Below are 17,683 nucleotides of genomic sequence, written 5' to 3' on the forward strand. Positions count from 1 at the left end.
GACATAAAAGGAATGGCAAATGGCAGCTGGAGTGAAGTGCATGGAAGAACACTTCGGAACAGGCTCCTAGAGGCAGTGATCAAGTCATGTAAAGGTAGAAGAAAGCTTTTCATCATTGAGAAGCAAAGGAGAGCCAGACTGAAGCTTCCCAAAGACCATAAGGTTTGGACCATAGAGGATTGGAGTAAGGTAATTTTCTCTGATGAGTTTTATTTTAAGCTTTGCCCAACACCTGATCGTCTAATGGTTAGATGGAGACCTAGAGAGGTGTACAAGCCACAGTGTCTTGCACCCACTGCAAAATTTGGTGGATGATTGGTGATGCTCTAGGGATGCTTCAGCAAGGCTGGAATTGGGCAGGTTAATCTTTGCAAAGGATGTATGAATCAAGCCGCATACAAGGTTATCCTGGAAAAACAGTTGATTCCTTCTGCTCAGGCAATATTCCCCAACTCTGAGGACTGTTTTTTTCCAGCAGGACAATGCGCCATGACAAACAGCTAGGTCAATCAGTGTGTGGATGAAGGACCGCCACATCAAATCCTTGTCATGGTCAGCCCAATCTCCAGACTTGAACCCCATTGAAAACCTCTGGAATGTAATCAAGAGGAAGACGGATAGTCACAGGCCATCAAACAAACAAGAACTGCTTACATTTTTGTACCAGGGTTGGCATAAGGTCTCCCAAAAGGAGTGTGATAAACTGGTCGAAATCATGCCAAGACGCATGAAAGCTGTGATTAAAAATCATAATTATTCCACAAAATATTGATTTCTGAACTCTTCCTGAGTTAAAATATTAGCATTGTTGTTTCTAAATGATTATGGACTTGTTTACTTAGCAGTATTTGAGGTCTGCAAGCACTGCATTTTTTGTTATTTTGACCATTTCTCATTTTCTGAAAATAAATGCAAAATTTACTGCTTGGAAATTTGAAGACATGTCAGTAAAAAATTTGTTTACTTTGTCCCACTATGGGACAATCATTTTTTGCAGGCTGATCGCTTCTATAGCATGCAGATGAAGCGGCATCTGCATGCCATAGAATCTGTCAGTGCACTGACAGGGAGACTTGCTGATCATGCACTGCGCATGATCAACAAGTTTCCTAACTCTCGTACCTCGGATGTCATTGTAGGGTCGGTGGGCCGAGCTGGGGAGTGGTCCCTCTTCTTACCGCGCAGAGATAAAAACAGAGACACGATGGAGGCAGATTCTGGGTGCAACAAGTCCAAGTTTATTTCTCACTTGCTGTCCGCCTGACGGCCTCCGAAGCACACTGCATTTCCTTTACCTCACGGCCCTCCGTTTCCAGGGCTGCTTCTTACACACCGCACGTTACACTGGGGGACGTGTATGCACACACCGTCCCCTCTTCACTCGTCGACGCTCCTGACAGGTCCGTCACTGTGGCCGCCTTAGGCCCTTAAACCAACAGCACTTCCACTGATCAGTCATCGTGACAAATACGGTGTCTCCCACTCAGTGCCTCGTCCCTTCTGCGGTTCTTCCTATCAGGACCACCCCCCCGACGTTCTCTCTCCTCAGTCCCCCTGGTTTATATTCTCCTCACAGCGCACAGACTGTCGCAGTCCTCCTGTCACTGGAGCTCCCCCTGGGGACTGGAACCTTCTGGAACCCTCCCTCAGTATTTATAGCTCTCCCGGTCCCCTGTCACTGTAACCCCGCCCCCCATGACCAACGGTTTCTAAAGCCCTAAGCTGATGTCAAGTCCTTTGCTCTCACTCCTCCCTGCCATCTAATGGTCAACCCAAGGTACTGCACGTCCACTACACTTTCCTAGCTGTTTCCCCACTGTAATAACTGACACCTACCTACACTGTGCAAACCTTTCCTTCTTCACTCTGACTAGTCCGTCCGTCCGTCAGGTCACCTTCCCTACATCATCATGACGACATCTGCTCACCATGTCAATGATCGGGACCCCGATCATGCCGCGGGGTCTCCAATACAAAGACAGAGGGGCTGACAGTTCTGTGCTGGCTTTCGGAATGCTGCGATCTTGTTAAAGTGCCGGGAGAGGTCTGTGACTGCTCCTGGCACTAGTGCCGAGTGTCAGCTGTCAGAATCAGCTGACACCCAGCGGCGATCGGCCGCGCACACCCCATGAGCGTGACCGATCGCGATTAATTAATATTTCGTCTATGGTCAAACTGGCCCAGATCACATGGATGGAATATATTACATCTGATGTCAGAAAGGGGTTAAAACTTGTGATCAGTCCCGAAGCTGGATAAAAACTAACAGAGAAACTGTCTGACTCTTTACAATTGATGTTTTTTCTTTTTTTAATGGATACCTGTAGACTTGTGTGACTGAGTCTGGTCCATATTGGCGGAAAAATAAAAAGTTATGGCTCTGTGAAGGAGGGGAGCAAAAAAACCAGCGCCAAATCAAAAAAGGGCAAGGTCTCAAAGGGGTAATGTGATCTTCTCTAAAGTTTTGAATGCACGTGTCCATTTGTTCTATGTTTAAGTACTTTTTGCACAACTTGCTGTTCTCTAACAATGAGCTTAATGGCAAAATCCACAACAGGTGTTTGATCCATGAATCAGCCAATACATTTAGGCCATGGGCCCACGTAGCGTTTTAAAACGCACAATGAAAACCGGACTCCTTCCCAGAAATCGTGCGGTTTTACCGCGATTCTGTCCGCGATGTTGCCGCGATTTTCTCAAGCACTTTCCAAGCGATTTGAAGCATCGCTTGGAAAGTGATTGACAGGTTGATCACACTCGTCAAACATAGTGTTTGACAAGTGTGACCAGCTTTTTACTATTGAGGCCACCTATGCGGCCTCAATAGTAAAAGATAAAATGTTAAAAATGATAAAAAAAAAATAAAAAATCGGGGTATATTTACCTTCCGACGTCCCGCACTGCATTCCCGGGCCTCAGCGTTCCCAGCGATGCCTTGCGAGACCTGTGATGACGTTGGTCTCGCGTTACTATAGCGATCTCGCGAGACCACGTCATCACAGGACCTTGCCGCAAGGCATTACTGGGAACGCTGAGGCCCGGGAATGCAGCGCGAGACGTCGGAAGGTAAATATACCCCGATTTTTTATTTTGTATTTTTTTTTATAGGAGTATGGTACCCAGGGCCTGGAGGACAGTCTCCTCTCCTCCACACCGTGGGTACCAACCGCACATGAGACGCTTAACTTCCCGCATGGTGGGCATAGCCACATGCGGGAAGTAAGCGATTCTCATGCATTCCTATGGGTGCGGAATCGCGGCAGTTCTTTGCGATTCCGCACAAAAGAATGATCATGCTGCGATTTTTTTCCGCGATGCGATTCCACCGCGGAAAAAAGAGCAGCATTAGCACAGCATGTGCAGAATGCCATAGGAATGCATGGGGTGCGTCATGTACAAGATTTTTAAACGTTTTCGCGCCGAAAATCGCGGCAAAAAACGCTTAAAAATCGCATCGTGGGCACACAGCCTTAGAGATTCAATCAGAATTGGTATTTAAACAGTCCTCCACATCATGCTGTTCATATTTTGACATCATGTGACAAAAGACAACACCTAAAGGATTGATCAACAGTACCTCACCATTGTGAGGCTTCAAGCAACAGCAGTGGCCACTGAGCTTAGTGTCACAGAATGTCATCAGCAGGTTGCAACAGAGATACAGAGAGACTGGATTAGTGACAGAATGGCAGTGAAGTAGATGTCCTTTGGCCACATCTCACACTGATGACCGCTTCATTGTGAACAATGCCCCGGAACCAGCTGATGAATGCCACACAACTCCAGATACATTTAAGGGAGATAACAGACCCAAGTGTCATGACAGATCATTCAAAACCGTTTTACATCAGCATGGTGTGCGAGCTAAACGACCTGCACGGGTATCTGACCACACCACCAGCTACAGACGTCTTCATCTTGCATGGGCCAGGACCAGTGAGTTTTAGTGCTGTTCACTGATGAAAGTTGATTCACGCTGAACAGAAGCTATGACCGCCAACGATGTTGGAAACGTCAAGGAGATCGCTATGCATCAGTCACTGTTGTTACCACACGAACCTTTGGTGGTGATGGTGTTACAGCGTGGGCAGGTGTCTAGCCAATACAACACTGCCCTACACTTTGTGACTGGTACAGTGACATGCCCCTACTACTTGCATAACATCATTAATCACGTCACTAGGCCTGTGTTGTTCATGCAGAGCCACTATTTCATCTTCATGGGCGACAATGCTCCAGCTCCTCAAGGTCCCATGATTAGGGAGCAGCTGCAGGAGACTGTGGTACCTCTAATGGAGTGGCCTGCACTTTCTCCAGACCTGAATCTCATGGAAAACCTATGGGATCAGCTGAGATGCTGTGTAAAGGCTCATAACTCTGTACCTTGGAACCTCAATGACCTCTTGACCGTCCTTCAAGAAGAGTGAGATGCCATGCCTCAACAGACAGTATCTCTACTTGTTAACAGCATGAGACAATATCATCAAGCTATAAGTGATGCTCAAGGCCACATGATGAGTTATTGAGACATTGACATTTTTTATTGGGGTAAACCCACCACTGTTGTTGGTTTTTGTTTAAATAAATTAATTGAGATGAAGAAATCACCTTTGCATGCTTCTACTTAAATGCCCTACTTTCATGATAAAATATCACTGTAGCATGAACTTTTTACGTTTTCCATGAATTTCACCCGAAAAACAAACATTCTTAACTTTTTGTGAGTAGAGTGCATATAATGTACCTTATGTGTGTATGTAGAGGTTTTTTATTATTTTGCGATACACATGCTTCCTCTTATTTTTATATAATTGCATACTGTTACTCACTGTTGAATCTGAAATTGATAATTTTGACACATTTTCTTTAAAGATTTAGAACGAAGAGATCTATCACACAAGGAGAAACTTTATCTAAGGGAGCTAAACGTCATTACAGAAACTCAGTGTACATTAGGTAACTATTTATTTTTAATGTTCTTTTGTCCATTCTGTTTTTAAGTATAGATTTGTGTGTCCACAGCTTCTTGGCTGCATTCAATATTATGGATTAATTTTAGCCAATACAAAGTGTAACGCAGTGGTACAGACCCTGTGCAGTGATGAGGCAGTGACCCAGCAAAGTTCATAGCAAAACATATCTTTAATGTTCAACTCAAAAAACACAGCACACAATATCCTCCTGATTGCAGCCGGGAACAAGACTTTCCATCTCCGGTTCGCAGCCGGGCACATATTCTCTGGATTACCGTCACTGAACACGCCAGTCCACCTCTGTCCGGTTGCCGCGGGTGACTGCACGCCGTGTTAATGTTGTACTCACAACATTACACAGTACACAATATCCTCCGGATTGCAGCTGGAACCATATCCTCCAGTTTAGTCACTAAACACTCCAGTCCACCTTCGTGCACATGACAGTCTACCTCCGGTTCACTGCCGGGCATAAGACAGTCCACCTCTGAGAAGTTGCCGTGGGCGACTGCACCGCTGTGTATGCTGTAGGTGCCAGACTTTTCGGCTGTCTTGGCTATTTGGCTCCGCTGGGCTGTGTTTCTTCACACAGGTGGAGCTCTGCAGAGCCTTCTACTCTTTACTCCTCCAAACACCAGACTGACAAACTGAACCTGACACACCCAAACCCTATACTGCAGGGTTTTTAACTAGAAACCTGTGGCCTTCAGCCATATGGATAACCCGACCCGGAATGAAACGGACTGCAACACTACTATCTGCAGTCTGTTTCAAAGCACCAAAACCCAGAGCAGGCTTTCCCTAAATCTGCCCTGGACAACTAGGATGTCCAAGACCTACAGTGGGGAAAAAAAATTTAGCCAGCCACCAATTGTGCACGTTCTCCCACTTAAAAAGATGAGAGAGGCCTGTAATTGACATCATAGGTAGACCACAACTTTGAGTGTCAAATTGAGAAAACAAATCTAGAAAATCACCTTGTCTGATTTGGCAGCATTATTTTTCAAATGGTGGAAAATAAGTATTTGGTCACCTAAAAACATGCAATATTTCAGGCTCTCACAGACCTGTAACATCTTCTTTAAGAGGCTCCTCTGTCCTCCACTCATATCCTGTAGTAATGTTACCTGTTTGAACTTGTTATCAGTATAAAAGACACCTCTCCACAATCTCAAACTCCACTATGGTGAAGACCAAAGACCTGTCGAAGGACCCCAGAAACAAAATTGTAGCCCTGCACCTGGCTGGGAAGACTGAATCTGCAATAAGCCAGCAGCGTGGTGTGATGAAATCAACTGTGGGAGCAATAATAAGAAAATAGAAGACATACAAGACCACTGATGATCTCCCTCAGTCTGGGGTTCCACGCAAGATCTCACCCCGTCGGGTCAAAATGATCACAAGAATGGTGAGGAAAAAAAATCCCAGAACCACATAGGGGGATCTAGTGAATGACCTGCATACAAGCTGGGACCACCATAACAAAAGCTACCCTCAGTATCACACTACGCTGTCAGGGACTCAGATCCTGCAGTGAGAGACGTGTCCCCCTGCTTAAGTCAGTACATGTCTGGGCCCGTCTTAAGTTTGCTAGAGAGCATTTGGATTATCCAGAAGAGTATTGTGAGAATGTCATATGGTCTGATGAAACCAAAGTAGAACTGTTTGGTAGAAACAAAACTCATCATGTTTGGAGGAGACAGAATGCTGAGTTGCATCCAAAGAACACAATACTTACTGTGAAGCATGAGTGTGGCAACATCATGCTTTGGGGCTGTTTCTTTGCAAAAGGACCAGGACGATTGATCCGTGTCCATGAAAGAATGAATGGGGCCATGTATTGTGAGATTTTGAGTGCAAACCTTCTATCAGCACAGGCATTGATGATGAAACTTGGATGGACCTTTCCCGCATGATAATGATCCCAAGCACACCACCAGGGCAACGAAGGAGTGGCTTCATAAGAAGACTACCCAGTATCCAGATCCTTAACCCCATAGAAAACCTTTGGAGGGATTTGAAAGTCCATGGAGATCTGTATGGAGGAATGGGCCAACATGCCACCAACAGTGTGTGCCAACCTTGTGAAGACTTACAGAAAACGTGTGACCTCTGTCATTGCCAACAAAGGATATATAGCAAATATTGAGATGAACTTTTGTTAATGAGTAGACAGTCATTACACTGGCTACCCATCCACTCCAGAATTCAGTATAAACTTATTACCCTCACCCACAAAGCCCTCCATGGCTCAGCACCACCCTACATCTCCTCCCTTGTTTCAGTATACCACCCTACCAGCGCCCTCCGCTCTGCTGATGACCTGAGGTTAGCATCCTCAATAATCAGAACCTCCCACTCCCGTCTCCAAGACTTTACACGTGCTGTGCCAATTCTTTGGAATGCACTTCCCAGGTCAACACGATTAGTCACCAATCCCCACAACGCCAGGCATTGGAGAAAAGCACCCAGATTGGCGCGATCGCCGATCTAATCGATCGCACCGCACAGCGGCGCAATAGCGCCGCTGTGCCCTGCCGCTACCGGCCCGGATCGGTGCTGTACTAGCACCGATCCTAGGCCAGAGCCTAGGACAGGCCCAATAGGGCCTGCAGGAAGTGGTTGGCGCGATCGATGAGATTGTGACCGCTCTGTGCCCTGCTGATGACCTGGCCATGACCTGCCTAGGAATTGGAGCTGAGAGCTCCGATCCTAGGCAGTTACCATGGTCACCAGGCAGAGCAGGGATTGGTGGGATCGATGTAATCATTCGATCCCACCAATGACAGGTCACAGCAGCGATGTGACCGCTCTGTGACCTGCCCCTGACCTGCCTCTGACCTGTCTGACCTGTCTGCAGGGGTCCTCACTCTAGCTGAGGATTCCTGCTGAGAGGTCGGACGCAGCAAGAGCTCCTGTGCTGGGTATTGTGGTGCCACAGCTTGTAGCATCACAATCCCTGCAGAAGAAAGAAGAAAGAAAACTAGAACTGTAAGTATTAATTGATCCCTGATCCCCTGCCCAATCTATCTTCACACCCCCCAATCTATCTTCATCCCCCCATCCCCCCTCCACCCCCCTCTTTCCCCCTTTTACCCCCCTCCACCCCACTTTTGCACCACCTCCGTGCGCAGCCGCCGAGCGTTGATCGGTGACGCAGTTCACCGATCAACACTCGTGTTCGGTTTTTTTCCTTAGCCCCCTTTGCGCCACTTCCGTACACACATCCCGCAGCCGCAAAAGTTGGATAAGTGACACACGTCACTTATCTTGTGCCTGCCGTTTTTCATTTTTTTCACCCCCCTTTGTGCCACCTAACTACAACCCTAACTGTTGATCCCTGCCCAATCTCTCTTCATCCACCCCAATCCCGCCATCCCCTTCCCCCTATTTTTACCCCCCTACCCCACTTTTGCGCCACCTCCGTGCGCAGCCGCCGAGCGTTGATCGGTGACGCAGTTCACCGATCAACACTCGTGCTCGCTTTTTTTTCCTTAGCCCCCTTTGCGCCACCTCCGTACACACATCTCGCAGCCGCAAAAGTTGGATAAGTGACACACGTCACTTATCCAAGCTTGTGCCTGCCGTTTTTCATTTTTTGCACCCCCCTTTGTGCCACCTAACTACAACCCTAACTGTTGATCCCTGCCGAATCTCTCTTCATCCACCCCAATCCCCCATCCCTCTTCCCCCATTTTTACCCCCCTCCACCCCACTTTTGCGCCACCTCCGTGCGCAGCCGCCGAGCGTTGATCGGTGACACAGTTCATCGATCAACACTCGTGCTCGCTCGTGCACACATCCAGCAGCCACTAAATTTTGATAAGTGACGCCGTTCACTTATCATATCTAGGACCTGCTGTTTTAGCCTTTTTTTCAGAGGTATTTTGCTCCCTATTTCCTTTTAGCTTTTTCTTACAGGATAGTGTGCACCAATCACTAGCCCCCCCCCCCCAACACATACATAGTTATAAATAAAGTACACCCAAGCACCATATTTACACGAAAAAATGTCCCGCCCATCACGTTCCTCCCAACAGCGCTATTCAATGGAGGAGGCATATTCTTACCTTGCCTCCGACACTGATAGCGATGATGGCGATCCGACTTTTCTTTATTTTTCGGATTCTTCATCCTCTTCCTCTTCCCCCTCCTCATCTTCCTCCTCGGGTCCTGCGGAACCGCCACGCAGACGCTCCAGGACAGAAGATGAGGCAGCGCCCACCATGCCCACAGCTGATTCAGCAGACCCTGTGTGGACCTCGCCCCCCGAAAATTACGAGCCACTGATTCCTGATTTTGTGGCAGAATCAGGAATCAAGTTTGACACCACCGGCCTCACAGAAATTGACTTTTTCAAAGTCTTTTTCTCTGAGGATTTTGTTAACCTCATGGTGGAACAAACTTGTTCGCTCGGCAATTTTTGGAGCAAAACCCGCGTTCAACCTATACTAACTGGTCTCCTGTGGACGCAGTTGAAATTACGCAGTTTTGGGGCCTGGTCCTCCACATGGGTATCCTGAAGAAGCCTGAAATTCAGAAATATTGGAGTGTTGATATTTTATACAACACTCCAGTGTTCTGAATGGTCATGGTCCGAACGCGTTTTCAGGCCATCCACAAGTTTCTGCATTATAACGATAATGCACAGTGTCCCGCACAAGATGACCCCAACTTTGACCGTCCAAAGTTCGGCCTGTCATCGAACACTTCAGCAAAAAGTTTGCTGAAGTGTACGTGCCCCAAAGGAACATCTGTGTGGATGAGTCCTTGGTCCATTTTAAGGGCAGGCTCGGATTCCGTCAATACCTGCCCAGTAAGAGGTCCAGGTACGGAATCAAACTCTGTAAGCTGTGTGAGAGTACCTCAGGGTACACCCACAGGTTTAGAGTGTACGAAGGAAAAGACACCAGGATTGAACCCCCTGAGTGTCCTCCTGACCTGGGAGTGAGTGGGAAAATTGTGTGGGATTTGGTGCACCCACTGCTGGATAAAGGTTATCACCTCTACACTGATAACTTTTATACCAGTGTCCCACTCTACAAAGCCCTCTTTGCGCGAGGTACCGCAGCTTGCGGTACTGTCTGCAAAAATCAGAGAGTCCTCCCGAAGACGCTACTTGGGCAGATGCTCCGAAAAGGTGAGAGCAGGGCCCAATGTAGCGACCACCTGCTGGTGGTCAAGTACAAGGACAAGAGGGATGTCCATCTCTTGACCACCATACACGGTGATGGCAGCGCCCTCAGCACTGTACGGGGTACCTCTACACAGATCCGCAAACCTGAATGTGTGCTGGGGTACAATAAAAACATGGGGGGCGTTGATCGCTTCGATCAACTCCTCCAACCGTACAATGCTTTGAGAAAGGCCAAGGCGTGGTACAAAAAGCTGGCCGTGCACATCGTCCAATTGGCAATGCTCAACGCATTCCTATTGTCACAATGTGCATGCCCCAGCGATACGTCGTACCTTGAGTTCCAGGAGGTAGTGGTTAAGGCCCTGATGTTTGGCACTCTGGAAGGAGTGGGCCTCAGTACTTCTGGAACTGAAGGTGCTCGTATTGTACCAGGTCAGCATTTCCCGGGGGAGGTCCCGCAAACTGGAAAAAGAGGTAAATCGCAAAAAAGGCACCGAGTGTGTCACAAAAACGGAATACGCAAGGACATCATTTATCAATGCGACACCTGCCCCGAAAAACCTGGCCTGTGTATGAAGGATTGCTTCAAAAAGTACCACACCTCAATGAACTACTAAATTACTTTACCGGAAACATTAGATTAGTTGGGGAACATCTAGATAAGTTCCTTGGGGGTCTAGTTTCCAAAACAATGTCACTTGTGGGTTTTTTTTACTGTTTAAGCACATCAGGGGCTCTGCAAATGGAAAATGACGCCCGCAGACCATTACATCTAAGTCTGCATTCCAAAACGTCACTCCCTTCGGATCCCCGACGTGTGCCTAAACAGTTTTTTCCCACATATGGGGTACCAGCGTACTCAGGACAAATTGGACAACAACTTTTGGGGTCCAATTTCTCCTGTTACGCTTGGGAAAATTAAAAATTGGGGACTAAATGATCATTTTTGTGGGCACAAAATAGGATTTTTTATTTTCACGCCTGGGCAGTAGAAACTTTAGTGAAACACTTGAGGGTTCAAAGTTCTCACCACATATCTAGATAAGTTTCTTAGGGGGTCTAGTTTCCAAAATGGGGTCACTTGTGGGGGGTTTCTACTGTTTAACCACATCAGGGCCTCTGAAAATAGAACATGACGCCCGCAGACCATTCCATCAAAGTCTGCATCCCAAAGCGTCACTACTACCCTTCTGAGCCCCAACGTGTGCCCAGTCAGTACTTTTCTCCCACATATGGGGTATCAGCGTACTCAGGGCAAATTGGACAACAACTTTTGAGGTCCAATTTCTCCTGTTACGCTTGGGAAAATTAAAAATTGGGGACTAAACAATCATTTTTGTGGGCACAAAATAGGATTTTTTATTTTCACGCCTGGGCAGTAGAAACGTTATTGAAACACTTGGGGGTTCAAAGCTCTCACCACATATCTAGATAAGTTCCTTAGGGGGTCTAGTTTCCAAAATGGGGTCACTTGTGAGGGGTTTCCACTGTTTGGGCACATTGAGGGCTCGTCAAAAGCAACATGGCGTCGAATCTTAATTCCAGCCAATTTTAGGTTGAAAAAGTCAAATGGCGCTGCTTCCCTTCCGAGCCCTGCCGTGCGCCCAAACACTGGTTTCCCCCACATATAGGGTATCAGCGTACTCAGGACAAATTGGACAATAACTTTTGTGGTCCAATTTCTCCTGCTACCTTTGGGAGAATAAAAAATTGGGGACTAAGCGATCATGTTTGTGGAAAAAATATGATTTTTTATTTTCACGCCCCGGTGTTATAAACTCCTGTGAAGCCCTAGGGGGTTCAAGGTGCTCACTACACATCTAGATAAGTTCCTTAGGGGGTCTAGTTTCCATAATGGGGTCACTTGTGGGGGGTTTCCACTGTTTGGGCACATTGGGGGCTCGTCAAACGCAACATGGCGTCCAATCTTAATTCCAGCCAATTTTAGGTTGAAAAAGTCAAATGGCGCTGCTTCCCTTCCGAGCCCTGCCGTGCCCCCAAACAGTGGTTCCCCCCCACATATAGGGTATCAGCATAATCAGGACAAATTGGACAACAACTTTTGTGGTCCAATTTCTCCTGTTACCCTTGGGAAAATTAAAAAATTGTTGCTAACAGATCATTTTTGTGACTAAAAAGTTAAATGTTAATTTTTTTCCTTCCATGTTGCTTTTGCTTCTGTGAAGCGCCTGAATGGTTAGTAATCTTCTTGAATGTAGTTTTGAGTAGCTTGAAGGATGCAGTTTTTAGAATGGTGTCACTTTTGGGTATTTTCTGCCATATAGACCCCTCAAAGTGACTTCAAATGTGAGGTGATCCCTAAAAAAAAGTTTTTGTAAATTTTGTTGTAAAAATAAGAAATAGCTGGTCAACTTCTAACCCTTATAACTTCCTAACAAAAAAAAATTTTGTTTCCAAAATTGTGCCGATGTAAACTAGACATGTGGGAAATGTTATTTATTAACTATTTTCTGTCATGTAACTCTCTGGTTTAAGGGCATAAAAATTTAAAGTATGAAAATCGCAAAATTTTCTAAATTTTCGCCATATTTCCGTTTTTTCATAAATAAACGCAAGTTATAGCAAATAAATGTTACCACTAAAGTGAAGTACAATATGTCACGAGAAAACAGTGTCAGAATCGCCTAGATCCATTGAAGCGTTCCAGAGTTATTACCTCATAAAGGGACAGTGGTCAGAATTGTAAAAATTGGCCCGGGAGTTAACGTGCAAACGACCTTTGGTAGTGAAGGGGTTAAGCTGGGTTTTAAAAGATAGAGTTTGAGTTTCTTTCCTCAAACTTTGACAATTTAGTCTCCAAATCCTTAATATTGGCATTTGTGGTAGAAAAGAGGTCCCGGTCATGTTCCAGGAGCATATTTATGAGTATATTGAAGCAGCATAGCAAACCTTATTCCCAGGTGTGCTGGAATGATGAAGAAGACTCTATAAGTCCCTGAGGGACAATACCAGCCTTCAGATATTTAGATCTGTTGGAGACTTTGATGACTGGAGTTTGGAAAACACTGGTAAAGACTATTTACCACCGTCCTTCTGTGCTACTTTGAAAGACACTGAAAGGTTGCTTTAACCTCTCTGTGATCCTGTCCCTGTGTAGGTCAGGAAAGGATTACCTCCTGTGTGCTGTTCTGAGGGACTATCTATTGAAACCAAACAGGATATAAAGCGGTGAATCCCGGGAGCTTTTATACCTAATAAAGAAGTCAACCTGACTTTGAAACGCGTTCTATGAATGAATAAAGATCCATAGAACATATACCCTTGTCTTCAGTCTGTGGCAATGGCTATGAATCAACACTTTTATCCTGTTTGGTTTAAATACGTTTCTTTCCACCAGCGTGTGACTCAGCGGACGGAGCAGCATCCCTTCATTCTTACATATAGAGAGTTGTGCCAGTTCACAGCCCAGTCCTTTACTTGCATGTTTTATATTGAGGGTAACTCACTTGGAGCGCCTTTTATCGTACTCTGAAGGGCTACTTGGAAATAGAATTACCGGTAGGTCGAATTCACCTTTTTTTTTTTTTTGCCTGGTTTACCTGAGTAAGGCTGTTTGCCCACTTTGCATTTTTTAAGCGTTTGTGCCACGTTTTTCCTGCAGCGGAAGTGCTTAAAAAACGCACCCCATGCAATCCTATGGGATTCCGCAGCTGCTGTGTCCATTTTGCGGATTTTACATGCGGAATCGCATAGCAGTAAAATCCGCAGCATGTTCATTATTTCTGCGGAATCGCGGTGATTCCGCTGCCATAGGATTGTATTGAAATGCTCACGTTACGCATGTGGCTATGCCCACCATGCGTAAAGTGAATGCTTCATGTGCGGATGGTACTCTCCTCCATGCCCTGGGTACCATATTCCTGTAAAAAATAAAATTAAAATAAAAAAATAGGGATATACTCTTCTTCTTGCGGCCCCCAGAGTCATTCCCGCATCTCAGCCACGCTGCCGGCATCTTCCGTTCCCAGGGATGCCTTGCGTGAATGACCTCTGATGTCGTAGCGGTCTCGCTAGACCGCTATGTCATCAGAGGTTATTGTCGCAAGGCATCCCTGGGAACGGAAGTTGCCGGCAGCGTCGCTGAGGGGCAGGACGACTCCGGGGGCCACCAGAAGGTGAGTATATCCCTATTTTTTTATTTTTTAAATTATTTTTAACATTCTATCTTTTACTATTGATGATGCATAGGCAGCCTCAGCAGTAAAAAGTTGGTCACACTTGTCAAGCGCTATGCTTGACAAGTGTGACCAACCTGTCAAATCACTTTTCCAAGCGATGCTTCACATAGCTTGGAAAGCGCAAGCATTCTGAAAGCTAAACACGCTTGTGTTTTGCGGGAAAACGCATGCGAATTCCACATCGTTTTACCCGTGGCAGGGAGTTGCGGAAATGCGGACATTTCCGCAGCATTTCTGCAACGTGGGCACTTAGCCTAAAACAAGCAGCCTAATATTTCTATACACCTGAATAAAGGGTGTTTATATCCTTCGGCCACACCCTCATTCATTACACAAATGCGCATCACCTGATAATCTTCATCCAATCAGCATTCATGTTTACACAGATTGAAGTTGCATGATATGCGTAAAACTGATACGCTTAAAATACTGTTAAGGTGTATTCTTGTAACTTCTGCTTAGCTACAGCGCCTATAGGAAGTCCTTCTCATCATTAATATAGACTGCAACCTTGCTTTTTCTGATAGGCCGTTGTATTAACACAAGTATATCATCAGAAATTGGCACATGGAGACGCTGATTTCTGTTACGGGAAAGACAAGATGATTGCAAACTACACACTTTAACCCCTTTATCCCCGAGGGTGGTTTGCACGTTAATGACCAGGCCAATTTTTACAATTCTGATCTCTGTCCCTTTATGAGGTTATATAAGTCTGGAACGCTTCAACGGATCTTGGCTTTTCTGAGAGTTTTTTCTTGACATATTGTACTTCACGATAGTGGTAAAATTTCTTCGATATGGCTTCCGTTTATTTATGAAAAAAATGGAAATATGCCGAAAATTTTGCGATTTTTAAACTTTGCCCTTAAAACAGAGAAATATGTCACACAAAATAGTTAATAAATAACATTTCTCACATGTCTACTTTACATCAGCACAATTTTGAAACAAATTTTTTTTTTGTTAGGAAGTTAAAGGGGTTGCAAGTTGAACAGCAATTTCTCATTTTTGTAACAAAATTTACAAAGCCATTTTTTTGGGACTACATCATATTTAAAGTCATTTTGAGGGGTGTACATGACAGAAAATGCCCAAAAGTGACACCATTCTAAAAACTGCACCCCTCAAGCTGTTCAAAACCACATTCAAGAAGTTTATTAACCCTTAGGGTGTTTCACAGGATCAGAAGCAAGGTGGGAGGAAAAAATGAACATTTAACTTTTTAGTCACAAAAATGATCTTTTAGCAACAATTTTTATTATTTTCACAAGGGTGAAAGGAGAAAATGGACACACAAAGTTGTTGTGCAATTTCTCTTGAGTATGCCAAAACCCTATATGTGGCAGAAAACCACTGTTTGGGTGCACATCAGGGCTCTGAAGGGAAGGAGCACCATTTGAATTTTTCAAACCAAAATTGACTGGAATTGAGATCGAACGCCATGTCGTGTTTTGAGAGCCCCTGATGTGCTTAAACAGTGGAAACCTCCCACAAGTGACCCCATTTTGAAAACTAGACCCCCACCAAGGAACTTATCTAGATGTGTGGTGAGCACTTTGAACCCCCAAGTGTTTCACAGAAGTTTATAATGCCTGGACATGAAAAGGAAAAAGAAAAATTCCACAAAAATGATTTTTTAGTCCCCAATTTTTTATTTTCCCAAGGGTAACAGTAGAATTTGATCCCAAAAAGTTGTCCAATTTGTCCTGCGTACTCTGGTAACCCCATATCAGGGAGAAAGGTACTGTTTGGGCACACGTCTGTGCTTGGAAGGGAACATTTTGGAATGCAGACTTTCATGGAATGGTCTGAGGGCATCATGTTTTGTTTGCTGCGCCCCTGATGTGCCTAAACAGTTAAAAAAAAAAAAAAAAGCACAAGAGACATCATTTTGGAAACTAGACCCCCAAGGAACTTGTCTAGATGTGCCCCCTTTTTCAAACTAATCTACTGTTTCCTGTAAATCTAAGTAAATTAGTAGTGCATGGAGGTGTGGTGCAATTTGAAGCAATCTTTCATACACAAGCCAGGTTTTTCAGGGCAGGTGTTGCCTTGATAAATGGTGTACTTGCGTATTCCTCTTTTGTAACACACTCGGCACCTTTTTGGCGGCTTACCTTTTTGTTCAGTTGGCGGGACCAGATACTGATGGAATCGGAGCCATCCCTTTAAAATGAACTAAGGACTCATCCACGCACATCTCTTTGGGGCACGTACACTTCAGCAAACTTTTTGTTGAAGTATTCAGTGACCGGCCGAACTTTCAACAGACGGTCAAAGTTGGGGTCATCTTGTGGGGTGGGGGGGAGAGAGAGAGAGAATTTTTTTTTCCTCCGCCAGAAAGGATTTCAGGGTTAATTTCGGATCCAACAGCAAAAAAAAACGTTGCTGGGTCCATCCAGGCATGCCGGCGGACGAAAAAATTTGCCAGTTCCTCACAAAAATGGTTCCAACGGATAGCGATCGGTCAAGATCCGCCAGTAATGCAACTCAATGGGGAAATAAACGGATCCGCAAAAAAAAATGGCGGATCCATTTTTTTCAAAACCTGGCGGATTTTGACTGATGGTCAAAAACGGAAGTGTGAAAGAGGCCTTATCGGTATAATGCTGGAATTTGTGGATGGCCTCAAAACGCGTCCGGGCCATGACCATTCGGAATACTGGAGTATTGTATAAAATATCAACACTCCAATATTGCCTAAGTGTTCTGGCTTCTTCAGGATCCCCATGTGAAGGATCAGGCCCCAAAGCTGCATCATTTCAACTGTGTCTACAGGAGACCAGTTAGAATATGATGAATCTGGGTTTTGTGCCAAAAATTGACAAGCGTACAAATTAGTTTGGTCCACCAAGATGTTAACAAAATCCTCAGAGAAAAAGACTTTGAAAAAGTCTATTTCTGTGAGGCCGGTAGTGTCAATCTTGATTCCTGATTCTGCCACAAAATCAGAAATCAGTGGCTCATAATTTTCGGGGGGCAGGGTCCGCAATGGGGTGCGCTGGTTCAGCTTCAGCTTCAGGAATGGTGGGCTCTGCCTCATGTTCTGTCCTGGGACGTCTGCGTGAAGTAAAGAAATGTGGGATCCTCTCCCTCACTATCAGTGTCGGAGGCAATAAAAGCATATGCCTCCTCCAATGAATAGAGCTGTTGGGACGAACACGACAGGCGGGAATTTTTTTTTTTTATCAGTATGGTGCTTGTGTGTACTTTATTTAGAACTATGTGTGTGAGGGGGGGGGGGCAGTGATTGGTGCAATCTTGTCTGAAAAGAAAAAGCTAAAAGAAAAAAGCAAATAGGGAGAAAAAAATGCCTGTGTAAAACAGCAGGCACCAGCTCTGATAAGTGAACTGAGTCACTTATCAATGTT

At 45.3% G+C, this 17,683-nt stretch overlaps 1 protein-coding gene across 8 annotated transcripts in view; it reads left to right on the forward strand.

The window, feature by feature from the left end:
• The window catches only part of PHF10 (PHD finger protein 10), a 357,386-nt gene that overhangs the window by 123,960 nt on the left and 215,743 nt on the right, over nucleotides 1–17,683 (forward strand). For 6 of the 8 annotated variants that reach the window (XM_073551852.1, XM_073551855.1, XM_073551856.1 and 3 more), the window contains one exon: nucleotides 4,873–4,956. The exons of the other annotated variants lie outside the window; for them this stretch is intronic. In XM_073551852.1, coding sequence (XP_073407953.1) covers nucleotides 4,873–4,956 — 84 coding nt within the window. The remainder of the gene's footprint in view (nucleotides 1–4,872; nucleotides 4,957–17,683) is intronic. 8 annotated transcript variants of the gene reach the window in all.

This window comes from Dendrobates tinctorius, unplaced genomic scaffold (assembly GCF_039654945.1).
Source record: "Dendrobates tinctorius isolate UK_male_01 unplaced genomic scaffold, ASM3965494v1 ptg000181l, whole genome shotgun sequence".
Lineage (NCBI taxonomy): Eukaryota > Metazoa > Chordata > Amphibia > Anura > Dendrobatidae > Dendrobates > Dendrobates tinctorius.